The sequence below is a fragment of the Gadus chalcogrammus genome, chromosome 15 (assembly GCF_026213295.1).
Source record: "Gadus chalcogrammus isolate NIFS_2021 chromosome 15, NIFS_Gcha_1.0, whole genome shotgun sequence".
Taxonomy (NCBI): domain Eukaryota; kingdom Metazoa; phylum Chordata; class Actinopteri; order Gadiformes; family Gadidae; genus Gadus; species Gadus chalcogrammus.
Genome location: NC_079426.1, coordinates 7280439 through 7299197, shown reverse-complemented (window position 1 = coordinate 7299197; position 18759 = coordinate 7280439). Strand labels below are relative to the sequence as shown.

General features: G+C 45.5%; 1 protein-coding gene across 1 annotated transcript; it reads left to right on the top strand.

Moving 5' to 3' along the window:
* The first annotated feature begins 415 nt into the window (after positions 1–415).
* Positions 416–4515, top strand: LOC130404569 (vacuolar protein sorting-associated protein 8 homolog). Its single transcript, XM_056609378.1, has 7 exons — positions 416–526; positions 786–866; positions 1382–1551; positions 1863–2031; positions 2523–2576; positions 2782–2862; positions 3540–4515. Exons 2-7 carry the CDS (start codon positions 840–842, stop codon positions 3750–3752), a joined length of 714 nt encoding a protein of 237 aa, XP_056465353.1. The 5' UTR covers positions 416–526; positions 786–839; the 3' UTR covers positions 3753–4515.
* Positions 4516–18759: the final 14244 nt, after the last annotated feature.

The following is an 18759-nucleotide window of genomic DNA, read 5'->3' as shown; positions in this document are numbered from 1 at the left end:
CCAACATGCTCCGATAGGCCCGTTGATCTGAAATAACACCGTCATTTACAGAAAGCTCCTCTTTCCTAAAAGTCCTATTTTTGGGTGAACATTCAAGTCCCAGCTGCATTCTGCCGGAGAAAGGGGAGGAGAATATCAAGATTTAATAAACAGGAAATTAAAAAAGAATAACAATAACATCTGCGGCAGGGTGGATTTGGGCATTTTTTTGTCCTTAATACTGGAGCTTTTTTATCCTCTATAGTGGATGGGCAGGATGCTTATTAATTGTATGTGTGTGTGTGTGTGTGTGTGTGTGTGTGTGTGTGTGTGTGTGTGTGTGTGTGTGTGTTGTGGCAACCCGGCCCAGGCCAATTAAGGATATTCAGAACACCTGAGGAACAAGTGGAGAAGCAGGGCTTAAATAGCCCGCTTCTCCACTCATTCGGGGCTCTCCCAGCCCTGGAGCTCCAGCACGGAGAGACCGGTCCTCGTGGGTGACGGGATTCCACCCACGAAGGAGGGGACCGTTGATTCCTCCCAGGTCGTACGTTATTTGTGTTTGGAGAGACTTTTATGTTCTGAAATAAACATGCCTTTTTTTTGGCTTTTCGCAACGCAATTGTGTCCTGTTTGGGAGGAGTTGGTGCGCTCAACGTGGCGGGTTGCCACAGTGTGTGTGTGTGTGTGTGCGTGTTTCCTTTTGTGTGTTTGTTTGTTTGTATGTATTTATGTGTGTTCGTGTGTACGGTTCTGTGTGTGTGTGTGTGTGTGTGTGTGTGTGTGTGTGTGTGTGTGTGTCTCAGGACCCAGTGTACGGTAAAGGGAAGCTGTCAGAGATCCAGGGTCTGATCCTGGGTATGCTGGACACCTTCAACTATGAGCAGGTACCACACACACACTCACACCTTCAACTATGAGCAGGTACCACACACACACTCACACCTTCAACTATGAGCAGGTACCACTCACACCTTAAACAATGAGCAGGTACCGCTCACACCTTCAACTATGAGCAAGTACCACCACACACACACACTCACGCCTTCAACTATGAGCAGGTACCACTCACACCTTCAACTATGAGCAGGTACCACACACACACACTCACACTTTCAACTATGAGCAGGTACCCCCACAAACTCACATGCCTCAGGTAGGGCAGCCAATCACAGGGTCAACGCACCAGGACAGGACAGGGGTCAGTGCTAAACAGAGATCACAAGGTCAAATATGGCAAGAAGACATGCATTCAATTACAATTTAAACATTATAAAAAATATTGATTAACATTCACCGTATATGATTAATTATTGTCATTATAAATTAATTATCCTGTTTATTTATGGCTCTTTCTCTTTCTCTCTCTCTCTCTCTCCTCTCCCCCCCCCCCCTCCCCCAGACCCTCCTTGAGACCACCACCAGCCTGCTGAACCACGACCTCCACTGGTCCCTGGCCCACCTGCGGGCCAGCGTGACGCGGGGGCTGGTGCCGCGGCAGGACACCTGCAACATCTGCCTGCTGCAGTACAGGCGGCGCCACGACCCCCCCGAGGAGATCGTCATCTTCAGGTCAGGGGTCAACCCGAGGGCTCAGCACACACACACACACATACGCACACACATACACATACACACATACACACACAGAAAACCGTACACACACATAGAGCTGCCTAGCTGCTTACAGAGCTAGGTATTGCTCATATAAATGGAGTTACCTGAAGTCGCATGGAAACCGTTTTCTGTGAAATAGTTTCTGCGATGGCGACAGAAACCGTGCTGAACATTTGTATATCCTGAAACATTGTGTATTCTGATTCAATGAATTGTTGGTGACCTTGTGTGTTTGTGTGTGTGTGTTTGTGTGTTTCTGCCTCCAGCTGTGGCCACCTGTACCACTGCCAGTGCCTGCAGGCCAAAGACTGTGGGAGTGGCTCCGGCTCGGCGCGACCGCAGCAGTGGAGCTGCTTCAAGTGCTCGTCCAATCAGGGAGGAAGGGGCGGAGCCATGGCAGACCAGAGGCGAGCCCGGAGCACCTCTCTAGCCCAGGTCGGTGGAGACCCCCTCGTGTTTGAGCGCCTTCCTGTGAGCGCGACCAGACGATGTCATTGTCCTGATTAGGGTCGGTCCGATACCGGTACCAGGATTGGACATTCCTCCGATACTGCCTCAAATGTTAACGGCCGATCCGATACCTTCACTTGACTCATTTACTACACAAAGAACATCAAACACTACGATGCCTAGAAGAACACAAATATATTATTATAAATAAAGATTATAAATGACTAAATACTGAACCCCACCACCACCGGTACACTGGTGGGCATCAGATGACTGTTAGCATTAAACACATGTAATAACGCAGGCATAGCCCCTGATTGGCTGATAGGGTCACACGGACAGCTGCTGATTGGGCGCTGAGTAAGGCAGGGACAGGAGGGACCAGAGTCACACTGTTTATTCAGACGGCATGGATCGGTCCTGACATTGCCTCCTCTGTATCCCCCCCCCCACACTCATCTGTACCCCCCCTCCAGACGAACGTGACCTCATCGCTCCGAGAGCCCGGCCTGGAGGCTCATGGGAAAAAGGTAATGCTCTCATTTACTAACCGTTAGCTCTGTTAGCGTCAGCTTTGTAACCGTCAGCTCTGTTAGCGTCAGCTCTCTTAGCCTTAACCCGCTCTATGGACCGGGGCGAGGGGACGGCGCCTGGCTGAGCCCCAGGTGGTGGACTGGTCCCGGTCCTGATGCTGTGTTTCACGCAGTACAACATTTTGTGTTGTGTGTCCTCCAGCTGTTCGTGGAGGCGACCCTTGACCCCCAGCAGGCCCAGTCCTGGGACCACCTGCGGTGTTTGTACCACGGGCCGTCGCGGGTAGGACCCACCGCTAACCCCCACCGCTAACGGCCACCGCGCTAATACCCACCGCCGACACATACCGCCTACACCCACCGCTTACACCCACCGCTAACACCCATCGCTTACACCACGGCTCAAAGCTGTCTACCTATCACGTAGATAGCGTTAGGCTAGCAGGTAGATATTCTTTAGCTAGCACTTGGATAGCCTTAGGCTAGCACGTAGATAGCGTTAGGCTTGCACGTAGATTGCATTTAGCTAGCACATTGATAGCCTTAGGCTTGCACGTAGATTGCGTTTAGCTAGCAGATTAATAGCCTTAGGCTTTCATGTAGATAGCGTTAAGCTAGCACGTAGATAGCGTCTAGCTAAACGCTATCTACATGATATATAAATGCTATGTGTCTATGTGCTAGATACAAGCTCTCCACTCTGTGTATTTGTATATTCTAGCTGTGTTTGATATGCAAGCTAGCTATACTCTAGCTACATGCTAGCTACAAGCTACACGCTAGGTCTGCTATGTAACCAGTGGGAGACTGCAGCTCCTCGGGTTAGTTGATGCTCGCTCACAGAGCTCTGATGACAACGGGTTTGCATCTCATTAAGAGCAGGAGCCAATAGGACGTGAGGAGGAGAAGTTGAGGGTTTTCTAAACACTGCAGTGTTCTTGTTTCCCCCCCCCCCACCAGCTGGCGATCCTCTCGGAGCTCACGCATTGCCATGGCAACGAGAAGGCGGGGCTTCTGCATCCTGCCCCCCAGGGCACAGGAAGTGTGTTCCACAGCGAGGACTTCAAGCTGAAGCAGTGTTCAGCTCCCTGCTGCATGGAGCCGTCAGGAAACGACCCAACCAAAACGTTAGATAGAAAACAATCCAAGATCGGGGAATGTGATGTGACCTAAACGTGGTCGGTCCGACTATGAAACGGCTTCGCTTGAGGTCCAGAATACTTTGCAGCCTTTGTCGATTCGGAGGGCAACCAGAGAGCCAGGACAAACCACTAGAACTAAAACCAGTACGACCAGTACATACAATCCTACTGCTCTTACACAAAGAGTTATAGCAGTGCACAGAATACTTCTCCCTGTACACATACAGTAGTAGAAGTACACATAGTACTGGCAGTACATAGAATACATCTCCCTTTATACGCTCAGTAGTTCAAGCAGTACACAGACTTACAGCAGTACACTTAATACTTCTCCCTGTATATATACAGTAGTACTAGCCCCACAGAGTATGAGTAGTACAGAGAATACTTCTCCTGTACACACAGTAGTACTAGCAGTAATCAGCAGTGTGGTGGGATGGTTCACCAGCTGATGAACTAGTCACTCTGCTCATGTATAAATAACCCAGGGATGACCCTGTCTGGTTCAGAGGGAGAGAGATTTTTTTCGAGTTTTTGTGCTCAATGAGTGCATTTGTTGATGAAAAACAATGTATCAGCATCTGCAGATAACATGGAAAAGACTTAATGATTCTTATTTACTTAATACTTAAAAATCTGTAAAAAGGGATTATTAAATAAAATATCATAAAAAATATCATTGGTTTAATATGTTTTCGTTATTGTTCAAGTTCACTAGTTCATTTCAGATTTTGTAAATAATATTTAGTACTATGCTTGGCATCTCCACTTGTTTTACCGGCATCAGCCAATAAACCTGAATCTGCCAAACATGCCTCAACATCTCCCTTCCTGGTGGGAGCAGCTCTGATGATTTGGTTGTTTTTAACGTAACTCAACTTCTCCAGCAGCAGGGGTGATGTTGATTTGCCCCCTCGAGGCACTCCTGCCATGTTCTTCTGGAAAAAGTCTGCCGAGTCAGGATCGCTTTAACTCACTTCATTTGGTAAAGTTTTGGACTAGTCTCTGAAGCAAAGGAGGAGGAGGAATTGTATGGGCACGCGTGGAGATACACTTAGTAGGGCATCTGAAAGATGCGTTACCTGGAGCGTTCTAGCCCCCCTGGGCTATGTGTTGTGACTTATCTACTGGGCAGGCGTGGACTCAGTTTTGTGCTCTGAGTGGCTAAGCATGGCGCTGAGCTCCCGCCCCCCTGGATACCCGTATGTGTCTTTATGCTGTCCCTTGCGGCTATGTGTTGGCATTGCAACTTGGTTTGTGGCTATGTGCGGGAATTACACTTGTTCTTGTGGCCTTGAGCGTCTGGGTCTCTCGAACACCTTGACCGCTCGTATCTCTAGAATTGACACATGATGAATGGCCTCCTGTATGAGCTGGACGCCTCCATAGTCTCCGGATCCCTCCTTAGCGTGGAATAAGAAGCCTCTTTTAATTGGCAAGGGCATATGTGGCCTGTTGGTATGAATGTGTGAATTTTGTTACACTCCACAATCGACCCCTTACTGACTTTACAGGGGGGAGTGGCAGGTAGGTTGATCTGTCCGTCTGCATCAGCATGTCTGTCTGGGGTCTACATCAATGAAGTGCCGAAGCCCAGGCTGGGCGTCTGACACCAGTGTGGCCACGCGGCCGGGCTTCAGTTGCGAGTTCATCCACGGTCTTGCATCATCGGAATTCCGGAGAAAAATAATCTGGACAGGAAGACTATAATTGTTTGACTTCCTGTCTGTATCTCGGTGGATTGGTCTGAACATGCTGACGAGTCGACCGTGAGACATGTGGCTGAGGAGGTAGAGAGGGTTGGCTGGTAACCGGAAGGTCGGTAGCTCGATCCCCAGCTCCTCCTAGCTGAGTGTCAAGTGGTTAGAAAAGCGCTGTATGAATGAATTCCATTCACCTCGGGCCGTGCTAGCACCGCTTTGTGCCTCTACTCCACGTCTGGTTGAAGGCTCTGATGGCCCCAAACCTCACTTGTGAGTCGATTTCGCAGTGACTACAACTGAATGCCTGGACTCTCCTTACGGTTAACCAGCCAGCACCCCATGTGTATGAATGTCAATGATGGCCCCCATTGCACTCCTGAGCATCCCTGGAAGGAGGGATCCCCCACTCTGGGTTCCTTCTCAAGATCTCTTCCTCACTATTAAGTGGCCATCTGGGGGGCTATGGTCCGGGGGGGTCATAAACACAAGACATGTCAAGCCCTTTGAGACTGGACCTGTGATTAAGGGCTATACAAATAAAATGTGATTGGGGGGGCACCCAGACAGGATGTTGTGGTTCTGATGGGTGGAGGGGTTCCTGGTCCGACCTCGGCTAGGGAGGGGGAGGAACCAGCTGAGACCATCCACTACGCCCACCAGTCATAAGCAGATTGTTAGGAGACCAGCAGCTTGAGGGAGAAAAAAAAAAGGTTTGCCAAGATCTTACCCTTTTTAGTGTTTAAAAAAAACAAGGACGAAGCGACGATGAGGAAGGAAGCGAGGTGGGGCTGAAGAGTGATGCTCCGAACGGGTACAAGTCACCTTGTGCTGGACCTCTCACCAACCTGAGGTTTTATACACAGGTATATACAGGTATATACAGGTATATACAGGTAATAAAGACCTGCCCACCTTATCTCCCACCCATCGCTGCCTCTCATTGGCCTAGCTTCAGTATCGCTCCTCCTACCTCACCTTTCCTCACCTTTCAGCTGGTTCGGTGATATTAATAAATAAATCACTTGGTACTTACGATTTAATCATTAATTACATCCTGCATGAAATCTTTGTATTCTTCCTGTGAACTTCTTATCTTTTTTTGCAACCTTTGTTACAATCTTCGTTTCAACCCAAGAAGTTCTTTGTTCTGGTGCAGTCTGCATACTTGAGATGAATACGTTTGTCAACTGTGCAAACCAAATTACTTTGCTTTGATTGTGGTGAAACCAAACCAGTGCCTCCCTCCTTCAGCACACACCTCAAAGTTCAGGAGACGCATAAAAAGGATAAAACCTTCAAAAATGTAAAAACAATTACACTTTCTTACAAACGCCTGCTCCACGAGCAGTTGACCGGCAACGCGGGTATTCAACCGTTTTGTTCAGGATTTACGCCAGCAGTGGGCAGTACGTGTAAAAGGCCATCTGATTGATGTGGTTGAAACTACAGGGGGTCTCCACACAGAGCGAACCTTCTCTTGGTTGTCACTGACTTCAACCCTCAGCATGGCCGTGCCAGTGTTGGATCGCAAGTGGTTTTTCTTGTGTTGTAAGCTGCAGCCGTCCCCCATGTCATGGACAAAGCGAGAATCATGTCCGTAGTACATGAGGAGGTACTACGGACCTTCTTATACAAGTTACGGTTAAAGTGCACAGAGAACAGGACAGCCAGCTTGAGTTGGTTGTTTTGGCAGCTTTTGTGTCGTTGGCCATTTGACAGGTCGTGAAGACGACCACCGAGCCGGTGGCCGTGCCGCTGGTCTTGACGAATGTGGCAACGCTATTGGTTCCCGGTTTGATGTTGAGGGGCAGGGGAATTTTAGAGGCGGGTCAAGCTGGAGGGTGTGGGTGTGGCCCTGAGCAGCTTGCGGCCACGGTACCATGCGCTAGTGTTTACAGTGGATGTATCGCAATGACTCGGATTCATAATATCATCCGGACACAGCTTTTGGCCGTATTCTGTAAATATTCTAGAACACTCTGGGTGCTCCGGCGGGAGTCCTGGAGCTCTATATCTAAATGATATAATATAATATATAGATATCTATCGAATATAATATGATATATTATCACAGCCAAAAGCTGTGTGCGCCTCCGGATGATATTATGAATCTCTGGTTCTTCCACTTCCACGTCAATCTGAAGTTCACACTGAGCAGCGACATGGAGGAGTTCAATCTGGACTTCAGGGAGTCAAAGACAAAATCCTTTCCCCCAATTCCTTCGCAACCATGGCCGAGATTACCCCCACTAGTCTCTTTGTGGAAGTATCAGAGACGTCAGAGAATAGGACGCAGTTAGTCTTTTCACCAAATGGGAGCTTTGCGCAAACCTGACCTTATGTAACAGTAGAAAGGTTATCCAAATAACAAAGAAGTGTACAACACTTGCGTTACAGTGTGTGTATTCACACACACACATGTGGCGCTTGCATGGTCGTTTCTCATTGTCTCATTGGCGGACCAAATTCTCTGGACTGGCAAAGCAGAGAAAGGGGAGGTAACCTGGCCCATATGATGACATATGGGGACAAATTCCAAATCGGCGAGTCTGAGCTTTAATTTTTCAGAGGCACAGGATACTTAGTTTCCGTTTTACACCTGACGCCATTTCTAGCCACTGGGGGATCATAGGTAGGCTAGTAGAACTCATAATAATGTTTGAAAACGTCATGAAGTGAAATTATCATGCCATGGGACCTTTACAAATAGTGCTACACATAATAGAATGTGTAGCATCTTATTCTAGCTGTCTCTGTTGTTTACGGGGAATGGGTTAACCTAGAAATTGTTAGTGCTTGGCTCTTGGTTCTAAGAACATCCTTACTGTACCTACAGTGATATATTAGTAGTTAATCCAGGTTCCCTGTTTGGGGGATTTCAGAGTGCACTTACATCTGGTTTTGGGTAGGGGGCGCGGGAGGGAGGGGCCGGAAGTGGAATTCTGGCCCACTGGTGCAGAGGAGTGTTTTGGTGTGTGATTGTGTGTGTGTGTGTGTGTGTGTGTGAGTGTGTGTGTGTGTGTGATGGGGTTAATCCGTGCCTAAAGTCTGGTGTGGGTCCGACTACGGGACCCCGGAGGAGAGAAGGAATACAGTCCAATAAAAGAAGTCTGGTTTTTTTTACGGTGCTAACAGGACACCTGCATGTGTGTGATGCGGAACATAACGGCCAGCACAGAGATGTTCTGACCTCAAGAGTGGGTTGGGAGGGTTGAACTGTGGCTTAAAGGTTGGTGTCTAGAGGGGTTGGGGTGAACTGTGGCTAAAAGGTTGGTGTGGGGGGCCGACTATTGGCGCGTTTCCACTCCAGGGTGCGGAACGGATCGGATCGCAAAGGTGCGGGTCGGGTCGCGTTTCCACCGCCAAAAGTGGGCGTGACCCGGACTTTGCCGTACCCGTTCCGGCCCCGTTCTCGGGACTCCTCCGTTGGGGTACCGAAAACGAGACGAGACGCCTGGAAGGGTCCCAGGAAATTCTAGCTACACCCCCCCTCCGTTGATTGGTCGACAGAATCGTCACTTCCGGGCGACGCGGGGATAAAAACGAACAAACAGTAGCCTCGAGGTATTATTCTTTACAATTAACATGTTGCGTAAAATGCTTGCTTGGGCGAACAAGGAGGTGGAGACGTTCGTCTGCATTCTTGGGGAGGAAGACGTTGTTTACGATGTTTTACGTAGCTGCCGCGGCGATCGACATCCGGCCTACCACAAAGGGTACTGTCGGCAGTGGAAACGCGACCTCGGAACTGAGCTGGGCTATACCACCCCCTCCCTACCGCACCTTTGCGATCCGATCCGTTCCGCACCCTGCAGTGGAAACGCGGCATATGGGAACCAGGACGAGAAATATGCATACCGACCAGAGCATGTGAGCGGAGCGGAGCACGGCGCAATTCCCGCTCCCCGCTCGGGAGGATGTCCGCTCATTCGCTCTGCCGCTCAACGTTGTGCCAGGGCGCTCCGCTCAAAACCGCTCCGCGCTCATCTTAAATTTCCTGCCGCTCCGGCGAAATCGCTCCACGCTCCGCTCAAATTTTCAAAGTACTTCCCAAACTCCATCTTGCTACTCTCGCGGGCACACAAGCCGGTGTTGCGGGGGGGGGGGGTGGAAGGGTCTCACGTGACGCGTTTTATCCAATCAGGTTGCTTGGATGCTCCCATTGAAACCCATTCTATTCTACGTGAACCACCTACATGTAAGCCGCTAGAAGCAGTTAAAATCGGAGCGGACTGGAGCGGACTGGAGCGGAGTGAAATCCCCGCTCCGGCCTTTGAATTTAAAACCGCTCTGCGCTCCAACCCGCTCCAACCTATTTCTTCCGCTCCGCTCCACCACCCGCTCCACGCTCCGCTCCGCTCACATGCTCTGATACAGACCAATAAAATAAGTCTCTGTACTGTTTTTTTTACGGGGGGCTGCCAGGACACCTGTACGTTCATGAGGATAACCATCCAGGCCTTCAGGGAGATGGATGGTGTCAAGACAGGTGATGGGCTGGGATTGAACTGGGGCTAAAAGGGTGGTGTGGGCCCGCCTATGGGACCCAGGAGGAGAGAAGGAATACATGGCAATAATAAAATACCAGGCGTGCAGTGGGGCTATCTGGGGGCACGACTTGGTGTGTGGATAAACATCAGGGCCATCAGAGAGATGTTGGAAGTCCAGACAGGAGATGGGGTTCAGGATGAGGTATTATGGTCCGATGGGTCAGGGGGCTGTGTGTGTGTGTGTGTGGGTGTCTGTGTGTGTGTGTGTGTGTGTGTGTGTGTGTGTGTGTGTGTGTGTGTGTGTGTGTGTGTGTGTGTGTGTGTGTGTGTGTGTGTGTGTGTGTGTGTGTGTGTGTGTGTGTGTGTGTGTCTACAGCTGTGAAGCCTGGGTTACTTACAGCCGCCACAGCCGCCCTGGAACAGTTTAACATCCGCTGTCTGCAGCGCATCCTAGGAATCACTTGGCGTGACCGAGTGCCGCACACTGAGATCCTTGGGAGGACAGGCTGCAAAAGTTTTGAGGCCACAATCACTCGGCACCAACTGTGTTGGCTGGGGCATGTGACAAGGATGCCCTGCAACCGTCTGCCCCGCAGAGTGTTATATGGCCAGCTACACCAAGGCCAGCGCTCTGCTGGAGGTCCAAAGAAACGCTTTAAAGACCAGATGAAAGTGGCGCTTAAAAAGTGCAAAATAAAACCTGGAGACCTGGAGAACATGGCTGCTGACCGCAACACCTGGCGGCAGCTGTGTCTAGATGGGACCAATACATTGGAGGAAGAAAGGACTGCCAGAAGATATCAAAGAAGGCTCAGGAGAAACACACCCACACCCATGACTGCCAGCAGCACCAACACCATGTATACATGCCCTACCTGCAACAGAGCCTGTGGATCCAGGATTGGGCTATTTAGCCATCAGAGAACCCACCGGTAAAAGACAAAGATGGACGTCATCATCGGACTCGATGGACAACAGAAGAAGAAGAAGAAGTGTGTGTGTGGGGGTGTGTGTGTGGGTGTGTGTGTGTGAGGGGTGGGTTCATGTGTGTGGGTTCATGTTTGTATGTGTGTGTGTGTGTGTGTGTGCGTGTGTGTGTGAGGGGTGGGTTCATGTGTGTGAGTGTCTGTGTAGTGTAATCAAGTTTCATCTAATATATTCCACGAATCCTCTTAATACGTCTATCTCATGAGGAGTGCATTATTTTGACATGAAAAAACACCGTAATTATCCGTTTAGTGACGCATATACGGGTTATATTTATATGTGGTAAATGTGTTTTTTTACCAACGGTCCAGTGGGAGAAGTGTTTATAAAAAGCCACACATTTTAAAAAGGGGTAGGTCTGTCTGATACAGGGTCTCCAATAAATAAGCAATGAACAGCGGTTGGGGGATCTGAAAAACGTGGGGCTGGGACAAGCAGTTGTAAGCTATTAAAACATATATTAAGAATATACGTATATCTATTCTTTGTGTCTCATAACCGGATGGGTTTTCTTCGGCAGCAACTATGGCTGTGAATATTGCTACACGAGCATTGCCCCCCCCCCCCCCCCCCCAATGCAATGATCATGACAAGTGGCATATTTAGGGGTAAAGAATAGAGTACAGATTAATAGTCCTTGAATATTTCAAAGAAGCAATATGGGATCCAGTGTGTTTGTGTGTGTGTGTGGGGGGGGGGGGGGGGGGGTGGGGGGTCTGTGTGTGTGTGTGAAATGTAATTACATGTACTCAAATAAGAATAACACAATCACAAAATAATGTATTTGTTGACAGTATATAGTGTAAGTTTGTAGTTGTTTGTGTATTTATCATGGAATCAACTACCACCTTAAATGCACACCGAGAGCAGCCATTAATAAAACATGCATGACCAACTCTCCTGGCTGATAGTTGATGTAGGGTTGATAGCATCACTCACTCTTAGCTCTAATGTGCACACATACCCCACCAGCCATGCCCCCAGTGGTAATTACTAATTTCCATCAATCAAAACAAACTCAAAATAGCACACTGTACTATGTAGAGCCATGGTTGAATGGAACTCCCTTCTAGATCATATTTCAAAAATCCAGAACAAAGCTATTTTCAAAAACAAATGACACCTCATAGCTGTTTGCAATGAATCCTAGTATGTATTACTACATTTTAGGTAAGACCAGGCAACTTTATTTATATAGCACTTTTCATACACACGGCAGACTCAAAGTTCTTCTCATATAAACATTGTCATAAACTAAAATTAATTAAAAATTAATTACTAGAAAAGGACACATGTGCAGAAATTTTGTAAAATAGATACATAAAAGGTAAAGATAAAAAGCATTTTAGAAGGAAAAATAGAAAATAAAGGTAAAGTTACAAAGGCTTTTATTTTTAGAAAGTGCAATGTACTTTTTAGCAGAAAGCTAAAGTAAACATAAAAGTCTTCAGTCTTGTTTTAGAAGTGGTCCGAGTTGGGGTCAGGTCCTTAAGGTGTTTATTCCAGCTATTTGTTGCATAGTAACTAAATCCTGCTTTCCCATGTTTCCCAATTAACAGATTGGTCTCAGAAGATCTTAGAGGTCTCGAAGAGTTATGAGGTGGAATCATATCAGTTAAATATTTTAGGCCCTAAACCATGTAGGGATTTATGGTTTAATGAATTTTCTAACCTACAGGAAGCCAATGTAACGATTTAAGAATTGGTGTAATATGTATACATTTGTTGGTCTTTTCTAGAACTCTAGCAACAGCATTTTACATTTACTTTTATTTATTTTTGTTGTTGTTTGTTATGCGTGCTGATGGTTTAGTTATCCATTATTTTCCTTTTTTTTTTTGTCTGTTGTCTTGTATGTTGAATCTTGTCTTGTTATATCTTATGTGGACCCCATGAAGAGTAGTTGGTGTCTTCTGCATCAGCTAATGGGGATCCAAATAAAATCGATAAATCCATATCTGTCTGTCTGTCTGTCTGTCTGTCTGTCTGTCTGTCTGTCTGTCTGTCTGTCTGTCTGTCTGTCTGTCTGTCTACATGCAACACACTTTAATGTACTCATATACAGTGGTGGGTAGTAACGCATTACAAGTAACGTAAAAAAGTAAAAGAAATTCGGGTAACAAGTACTTTTCACGTTCCTTTTTTAAGTCTGTAATTTTACTCTTACTCAATAAATATTTGATTTAGAATTCTACTCTTTAGTCAATTACATTTTCCATTTTGCCTTCATTAAAATGAGTATTTTGATAAAGACATTATCTTCGTTGACTAATACAAGCGTACACGTTAGCTACGCAACCTCCCTAGGTTGCAACATTGTTGCAATTCCATAGCCGAGGAGACGAGTCGACCGTTACGTTGGGACTGAGGACTAGAAACGCATGGATGCAGACGTGCAGGAAGATATTTTCGCCAGGGGGTGCGGAGTTACGGTCCACGTATAGTTTATATAATTCTAAAGATACTATGTTACACTGTATTCTGCACACCACTCACAAATTTGTTTGTCATTGTCGGCTCTGTGAGTGTGCGTGCATGCTATGTGCGTAGATTGGATAAATCTGATTGCCCAATCAGCCAACCAAGTCAGTCTCGTTTGTGTTGGTTGTGTTCCTACAAAGCTCTTGCCTTTTGTCACATGCACAGCTTAATGCAAATTTGATTGAAATTTAATTTAATTTTTTGTTGTACATATTGCTTTTGTTGTACAACTTGTGAAGAAATGTTTTAGGAGTGCATCTCTTTACATATAATACTTGCCATCTCACCACCCTTCTTGCCCCCTCCGATGGGATGGATACTTTGTGACAAAAACCATTAAACATTCAACATTTAACATACGGTATATGACATTCTTTGTTACCACATTAATCGGGTATATATACAAATCATCATTACAAAAGAGACTGATGACACCAACATATAATGAACAAAAATAATACAAAAAACAAATAAAAACAACAATGAACCATAACATTAGTCTGTACAAACTCGTACCCCTTCTTTATCACTACGGGTGATAGCCTAATAACTAATATCCATAAGTAAGTGTTGTGTTATCATAATAGACCCTACGTTTGTTGTAAACCACGCAGAGACGTTTAACCACCATGGCATTTTTAAGCAGTAACCTCTTGCTATCTTGAAACATCTACCATCAAGAAAATCTGCAGAGGTGGACATTTCCGTACGTTTACCATCCTGTCCAAAACTCAGCTGCCAGGCTTTTAACAAGATGTAGAAAATATGACCATATCACACCTGTCCAAGCGTCTCTACATTGGCTTCCCGTCTGTTTTAGGATTGATTTTAAGATTTTATTGATTACTTTTAAGGCTCTACATGACTTGGCCCCAGCATATATTTCAGAGCTTTTTGTCCCCTATGTGCCGTCTCGTAGTCTGATGTCCTCAGGCAGTAGACTGCTGTTCCTCCCAGTGTCCAGGCTCATAACTAAAGGGGACAGAGCTTTCTCCATACGGGCACCGAAGCTCTGGAATGACTTGCCTGAGGAAATTAGGTTGACTGAGTCACTGACCATTTTTAAATCTCTCCTCAAAACCCACTTTTAACGGAGAGCTTTTCCAGATTTCATTTGAGCTTGCCTTTGTTTTTATCCTGTCTTCTTTCTGTACATCACATGTATTGTATGCTCTTTGTTTTAATTGTGTTTTTATTGTTCAGCACTTAGTAACTGTGTTTTGAAAAGTGCTATATAAATAAAGTTTATTATTATTATTATTATTATTTGTGTCCTGCAGCAAATAATTGATTTGTAATACCTCTTCACTAAAACGTCCATCTTGCTCCAGTGCTTCTCTCACTGTTTAACCTTTGTATCCATACACAGTGACCTCATCCACTAACTTTCTCAGCCCAGAATTGTTCATAACCTTAGTAAGAATGTTAGTACAGCCAGTTGTTTTCACATCAAATATGACCATCTCTCCACGATTTTTCTTTTTGTCCTTACTTCTTGTGGTGGTTGTCTTGTTTCTTCCTGCACTGATGTACGTAATTGCCAGGGTTTCAATGCCAATCTCGGTCAATTTGTGGCATGGAAAATGCATGCTAAAAGCTCTTTTGTTAGATAAAAAAAGCTCTTTAGTTGTTAAAATAACAAGATCTTTGCCTTGGTTTTTGGAAGCCTTGTCTTTAAACCTATCGCAGGTCTGAAGTGATTCGTACATAGTCCCTGCCTTCTTGCATACAACATTATACAGATCTTCCTTCCCATATTCATGACGTCTGAATGAAATAGCATTTTCAAAATAACTTAACAGCAGGAATAAAGAAAGTATTCACAAGAAAATAGATCTGTGAAATTCGATACTTTGTGCAAAACAATGGCTTATTTGTTCTTATTAAGAATAGTCTTCATCGCATGTCATGCGGTACCTTTTCCTCCGGTTCTCCACAGTGTTCATCATATATTTCCTTTTTCACATCCATTATACCATGAGGCAATGCTCGTGTAGCAATATTCACAGCCATAGTTGCTGCCAAAGAAACCCATCCGGTTTTCTATGTAGTGATAGTGATGAGACACAAAGAATAGATATACATATATTCTTTATATATGTTTTAATAGCTTACAACTGCTGGTCCCAGCCCCATGTTGTTCAGATCCCCCAACAATTGTCCATTGCTTATTTATTGGAGACCCTGTATCAGACAGACCTACCACATAATAGAAATTCCTTTTAACCGTCTTTTCTACACACATAAACTACTACTAATGATAATAGTGGGAGCATGATAATAATAGAGTGATAGAGTAAACGCTGTGAAATAATAACATTCATGGTCGTGGGTCCGGTTGGTGTTTCACGGCCCCCCTCGTCATCTCTGGATATCACTAATAAAATATTGTCATTCATTGTCATAGTCATGATATATCCGAAATATAGCAACGGTCTAAGAAATACTTACAGCAAGTCAGCATGTTGTCGTCGGATGGGTCACTGCTTCCACAAAAGACATGCCGGTATGCTAATCATTACCCCCAACTCCACCCCCCTGAGTCATCGGGCCCTATCCAATAGACACAGGGCTTCCCTTACCTCCGTCTGGGTTGGGTGTTCACACACCCCCCTCCTCCAAGGTGTCATTAGGTGCGTTTCCATCCCCCTGAGTACTTTGAAGTATCGAATCAGTAAACAGTGATGGAAACACCAAAATTCGCATAAAAATCCTCTAATTCGCAAAAAAGTTTATCCTCTCGCTTGAGGTGGTTTTTGAGAAATGCGAAAAAGAGTAAATTCGCAAAATGGGAGATGGAAACACACTTTTCGAAACAGCTGTGACGTAGCGAACTTTGAACACACAGGACTGACAGTCTTTCCGATTTCCGCATAACGACCGGCCATAGCAACCCTGCCAACATCAACGTGTAACGTCATCACCCTATTGTGCTCTCCCATACGTAAGGCACTCGACGTCGTCCTCGTATTGCCCTTGCTACCGCTGTGTACATTGTAATTTATCTATTTCTTCGTCTACGGATGGAAGTTAAAATAGCCAATGATAGCTTCACTGAAAGAACAGTTATGACTTGCCCAAGGGAAACCAATTGCTGCTGAATTCCTCTCTCCATGTTTGTTGTTTGTTCTTACTCTTCTCTATTGGCGGACTAACCGCTTTTTGTTACATTTGTTACAGCTTTTCTACTTCTACCATTTATTGCAGCCACGTATCGGCATACATTGTTTGCCTACAGCATCACCTCCAGGCAGAACTAGCGTATTTACCCGCTCCAACCACTTGATGGAAAAGTACCGAAGTCAATTTACTTTTTTGAAAACGTTCTAAAGATTCGCATCACCTTTTAGATGGAAACGCAGCTACTGGTGCGTTTCCATCCCCCCTGATTTTATGCAAACTTTGAAGTATCGAATCATTAGACGGTGATGGAAACACCAAAATTCGCATAAAAATCCTCTAATTCGCAAAAAAGTTTATCCGCTCGCTTGAGGTGGTTTTTGAGTAATGCGAAAGAGAGTAAATTTGCAAAATGGGAGATGGAAACACACTTTTCGAAACAGCTGTGACGTAGCGAACTTTGAACACACAGGACTGACAGTCTTTCCGATTTCCGCATAACGACCGGCCATAGCCACCCTGCCGACTTCAACGTGTCCTTGCCAGTGGCGATTTTGGTTTGGAAACTCTGGTGGGGCCCATGCAGGAAAATATTATAACGCAATCCAGAAATACCACATATTACTACCATCACAAAAAAAACAGTAGCAAGTGACAGAGGGGACCAAAATTGCAGCTGAATAATGCCATCACTCAAACGCGAATCTGACGACATATATTAGGCTATTATAGCAATAGCACAACCAAATGGCAGCGTTCAAGATCTCACAATATCAAAACTCAAGAAAACAACAACGTGGCAACAATAAAAACACAACGGCACACACCCTTTACACAGCAATCAATATACAAAGCCACCACTCACAATATACCAAAAAAAGAAGAAGTATGGTTTAAGTTGCATTAAGTTTGCAGGCCACCATACTGTACAATTAACAATGAATCTAGCCTGATAGAGTGGTTGCCTATTCAGACCTGGATAATCCTGGGTGAAAATTTAAGTAAGTTTGGGCTAAGATGGTAATTACCTGTGCTTTAAGGACAGTGCTGTCTGGTCTCCTTTGTGTGGCTGAGGTGAAACACAAGCATTTTTTTCCGCTTGAACCACTCCTGGTTGAACGATCTATTCTTGTCCTTTCCCTCTTGAATAATGATTAAATCCGTCGGGCGATGTGGTCCCAAACGTTTTATCTCCAACTTCTGTTCAAGTGCTAAATCTCACATGAGACAGATACTCAACACGATTCATCATTTAATGAATGAAACGTCCATTTGTTGTTATTTACTGTAACAGTAACTACGTTAGCCAGCTAGCAAGATCTGATCAGCTCCCGCCGTAAACCCCGCCCTTTCTACAAATCAGCCAATGAGAAGAGCTTTGGGGCACTAAACTTCTGGCCCCACCGCCGAAACAGAAGCGGGCGCTGCGCACGCGCTTGCTCGCGCAACAGCACCAGTTTTCTACACTGCAGCAGACGGGGCCATCTCGGATGTGCCCCACCGAGCGGAATAGACGAGACGGAGCAACAAACTATTTCACACACAACTACTACACTACAACAATTGCGTTCATCAAATTAAAACTGCGGACATGTAATTAATTATTAACAATTAATGTATTATTAACTTATGCTCAATGACATTTTTGAAAAAAAAAAGAAAAGTATAATCGTGCCCTGCACGGCAGCGTTCTCTGGTGGGGCCGTGCCCCACTGGCCCCTAATGCAAAGACGCCACTGGTCCTTGCTCTCATCAAAGAAAAGAACCTAACAGCTATTTTAGATGGAATACAACAAGTATTAGTGTTTCCACTATTTATCAGGACCTAAGCGAGATGATGTTACTAAAAAGATACGGCAAGCCCTGGAATGTGTTGAGGAGCAAGTGGAAAGCTCTCAAACAACGATACAGCTTTTCTACTTCTACAATTTATTACAGCAACGTGTAGGCATACATTTTTTGCCTACAGCGCCACCTCCAGGCAGAACCAGGGTAGTTACCCGCTCCAACCACTTGATGGAAACGCACCTAATTCAAATTACTTTTTTGTGAACTTTCTAAAGATTCGCATCACCTTTTAGATGGAAACGCAGCTATTGCCATTTGCCGTTGAAAATTAGCAAGTTAATGCCACTAAAATAGTAGCGACTGATAAAAGCTGTCTTAATTAATCGAATAGTAACATAGTTTCATAATAACCGTTGGTAGAAGCGTATGCTAAAAGCCCTGAATGTACATGTAATTTAGCCGTCGACAA